This window comes from Coregonus lavaretus (assembly GCF_964263955.1).
Source record: "Coregonus lavaretus genome assembly, chromosome: 20".
Taxonomy (NCBI): Eukaryota; Metazoa; Chordata; class Actinopteri; order Salmoniformes; family Salmonidae; genus Coregonus; species Coregonus lavaretus.
In genome coordinates, this window is record NC_140007.1 from 36,345,042 (window position 1) to 36,348,823 (window position 3,782).

Consider the following 3,782-nt stretch of genomic DNA (forward strand, 5'->3'; position numbering starts at 1 on the left):
CCAAAGCATGGATTACTGTCATACCTTGTCCATAAACTGGTTACAAGGTAAGGAAACTAATGTCATTTTGTAATTTGGGTGAACTATCCCTTTAATGCAAGGGTCAAGAAACGTTTTACATTCTAAAAGGCCATATTTCCCTCGAGAACCATAGGTTCTAACAAGGTTCTAACAATCTGTTTAAGAGTATTTTTAACAGTGTATAGTACATGTACACTTTTCATAAGAGATTATGATTAGTTGATTTTTTTGTCCTTTCCCTCCAGAAGGTAAAGGTGTGTCTGTGAGAGGTTGACCACAGGAATGTGAGCTGCGGTGGGAGTGCACATGGAGGTTCTGTGCCTGTATAGGTAAAGATGACTCTGCTGGCAGGCGACGGCTCAGACTATGACTACAGCGCTCTGAGCTGTGCCTCCAATGCCTCCCTCCTCCTCCCTCAACCCCCGCCCCTGTCAGAGCAGGAGGCCCTCAAGGGGGCCTACTACAAACGGGCCCAGCTTCTCCCTGAAGACCCAGACCATCTCCTCACCAACTCCACCTCGCTCTCCGCTGCCCGTAAACTCCACGCCATTATCAATGTGGGCGGGCTGCGTTATCAATTACCATGGACCACCTTGGAGGACTTCCCCCTGTCCCGACTGGGCCAGCTGCGCCTCTGCAGCAGCTTTGATGAGATCATGTGCGTCTGTGACGATTACGACGTTGCTAGCAACGAGTACTTCTTCGACCGTTCGCCCTGTGCCTTCCGCACCATCCTGACCTTCCTGAGGGCCGGGAAGCTGCGGTCCCTCAGGGAGATGTGTGCTCTCTCCTTCAGGGAGGAGCTGCTCTACTGGGGGGTTCCTGAGGAGAACCTAGAGTGGTGCTGCCGTCGCCGCCTCATCCAGCGGGTGGAGGAGTGTGACGAGCTGGAGCGGGCCGCCCAGGAGGACGAGGAGGAGGAGCTGATGATGGACACCGACAGTGGGCACCGCAGGGGCAGCGCCGGCCTGGCTACAGAGACCCGGATGGGACATTATATGAACAAGCTGAGAGACATGGTGGAGAGGCCTCACTCAGGCCTGCCAGGGAAGATCTTTGCCTGTTTGTCGGTGCTGTTTGTCACCATCACAGCTGTCAACCTGTCCATCAGTACCATGCCAGCCATGAGAGAGGAGGAGGAGCAGGTAGGTGGACATCGTGAGGACTAGGAGGCGTCAGCACAGGTCAACAGGTCATACACTCTCACCATGGTTATTACATAGTTATTACATATGGACATAATAATTACACCATACTTATTACATAATTACTAACATAGCCATTACATCTACACAGAATTCCATTCCCCGACCTTTGATAACAAAGCCTGCACTTTGAAATTGTAAATAACGTTTTTTAAATATCAAAGCTCAAAGAGTATTTGGCAAGTAAAAGTAATAATTGATTACGTGCGTGGGCATCAGAAGACGCTTCTAATTTGCAAAGAAAACACGTCTGAAACATTTGGAAAAGTCTTGTTCTAATCTAATTTAGGTGCTCATTATCATGGCTGACTTCAATCACTGCGGTAATTAACTTTTTCTGGCCTCGGTAGCCAGATAAAAATTAAATGAATCGAAAATTGGAGTCACACACACATACACACACACACACACACACACACACACTGCACTTCTCTGGTTTCATTGTGAGTTCTAGGAGAGTACTTGCAGGTGGAGCAAAAGCAATTAATTTGTCTTTAGCCTCAGTTACCTGAATGTAACCATTATGGAACATGTTTTTGTTCCCAGATGGTAATTCATTACCCCAGAGGGGAATGATTTTATATGGGGCTCCAAAGGCTGATACCTGAGCAGTGCATTCCAAAGTTGTATCCCTGATATATTATATTGTTACACGGTTAGAATTAAATGAAGAGGAGTATTTTGCTTTCTAAAAGCTGTTCTGTCTGAAAAAAAGCTTATTGTACATTCTGTGTAGACATGATACATTTCCGACTGTGTGGGAGTGTTTCATAATAATACTGCATGCTTTCTTCTGAAATAGAATCAACTCAAAGGCCATTTGATATTATACTGTATGTGCTTTGAATTGGTTAATCGTTTAATATGCTCAATTGAAACATCTTCACTGAAAAAATTCTTAGAAACAACCTCCCAAATAATACATAACCTTCAGGCTTGGAGAGCATTCTCTGGTGATAACTACATTCAGGAGTTTTGTCAGGTTTTTGTTTCAGTACATTGAACTCTCATATTTTATGTAGCTGAATAAAGCAACACCTACACTCACAACACCTCACTCTGAACAGAACCATCGGAGCAGAGAACAGAGAAGGTGCAATCTTGGAGTTTATCATGAAAAGATTGGCAACAAGCTGTGACTGGAAAATAATGGGCTGTTATAAATAGAGTCTGTTTTGATGCCCTGCAGTCTACGATTTGACATTTGAGGAATAGAGTTTGGTATACCACAATAATGTCCCTTGGATTTTAGGCAGCACATAGCTCCCTCTCGTGTCTAACCACATTCTTGCAACAACAAAAAGTCCAGAATGAGTTCAGAACAAAAGCCTACAAACCCTGTGGCCTTATAGGACCAATGGTGAAGAACACTGTTGTATATGCTAGATGCATAATGCTAGATGTGTATGTACATGTGCTAACCGGTGTCTCCTGTGTCTCTTAGGGCAAGTGCTCCCAGATGTGCTACAACATCTTCATCGTGGAGACGGTGTGTGTGGGCTGGTTCTCCCTTGAGTTCACCCTGCGCTTCATCCAGGACCGGGACAAACTAGCCTTCCTGAGACGCCCTCTGAACCTCATAGACGTGGTGGCAATCTTGCCCTACTACATCACCCTGGTAGTGGACAGCTACCAGGGGGAGAAGAAGCTGGGCTCGGGCAGCAGTTACCTGGACAAGGTGGGTCTGGTGCTCAGGGTCCTCCGTGCCCTGAGGATCCTGTACGTGATGCGGCTGGCCCGCCACTCATTGGGCCTGCAGACTCTGGGGCTTACTGCGCGGCGCTGCACACGGGAGTTCGGATTACTCCTCCTCTTCCTCTGCGTGGCCATTGCCCTCTTCTCCCCGCTGCTCTACCTCATCGAGAACGAGATGGCCGCCACCCATGAGTTCAGTAGTATCCCTGCCACCTACTGGTGGGCCGTCATTACCATGACGACGGTGGGCTACGGGGACATGGTTCCGAGGAGCATCCCGGGTCAGGTGGTGGCTCTGAGCAGTATCCTGAGCGGGATTCTTCTCATGGCATTCCCAGTGACCTCCATCTTCCATACGTTCTCCCGGTCCTACGTGGAGCTGAAGCAGGAGCAGCAGAGGCTACTGCAAAGACGGACACACTTCCTGTTACGCAGGAGGATGGGTGGGCTGGGGAGCAACATGTCGCTGGAGAGTGACTACCCCAGCTGTGGTTCCTCTGGGGCCAGGGACAACTGAGGAGGAGGAGGAGGAGGAGGAGGAGGAGGAGGAGGAGGAGGAGGAGGAGGAGGAGGAGGAGAGATGATTAAAGGGCACAACGCACAAAGAGAATGAGAGAAAAGAGGGGTTAGGACTTGGCAACTTCATCTGTGAACAGGGACCCAAATGACTGAGGAAGATGAGAAGAGATCAAGGAAACAAAGCACAGAGAGACTATAGACAGAGAGACAAACTGACAGCGATAAAAGAGGGGTTAAGTAAGAGGACCTGGCAATGCGCTGCTTCCATTTGTTGAGTTTATTATTCTTATGTGGATGACGTCATCTCTGTCTACAGCATTATGATTTAATAGAGGCCGGAAA

The 3,782-nt window shown here is 48.0% G+C and overlaps 1 protein-coding gene across 1 annotated transcript; it reads left to right on the forward strand.

Moving 5' to 3' along the window:
* Nucleotides 1–356: 356 nt before the first annotated feature.
* LOC311148016 (voltage-gated potassium channel regulatory subunit KCNG1-like) lies at nucleotides 357–3,438 on the forward strand (the record flags this gene model as incomplete). The annotated part of the gene is made up of 2 exons (XM_084184899.1): nucleotides 357–1,166; nucleotides 2,671–3,438. 2 exons carry the CDS (start codon nucleotides 357–359, stop codon nucleotides 3,436–3,438), a joined length of 1,578 nt encoding a protein of 525 aa, XP_084041025.1.
* Nucleotides 3,439–3,782: the final 344 nt, after the last annotated feature.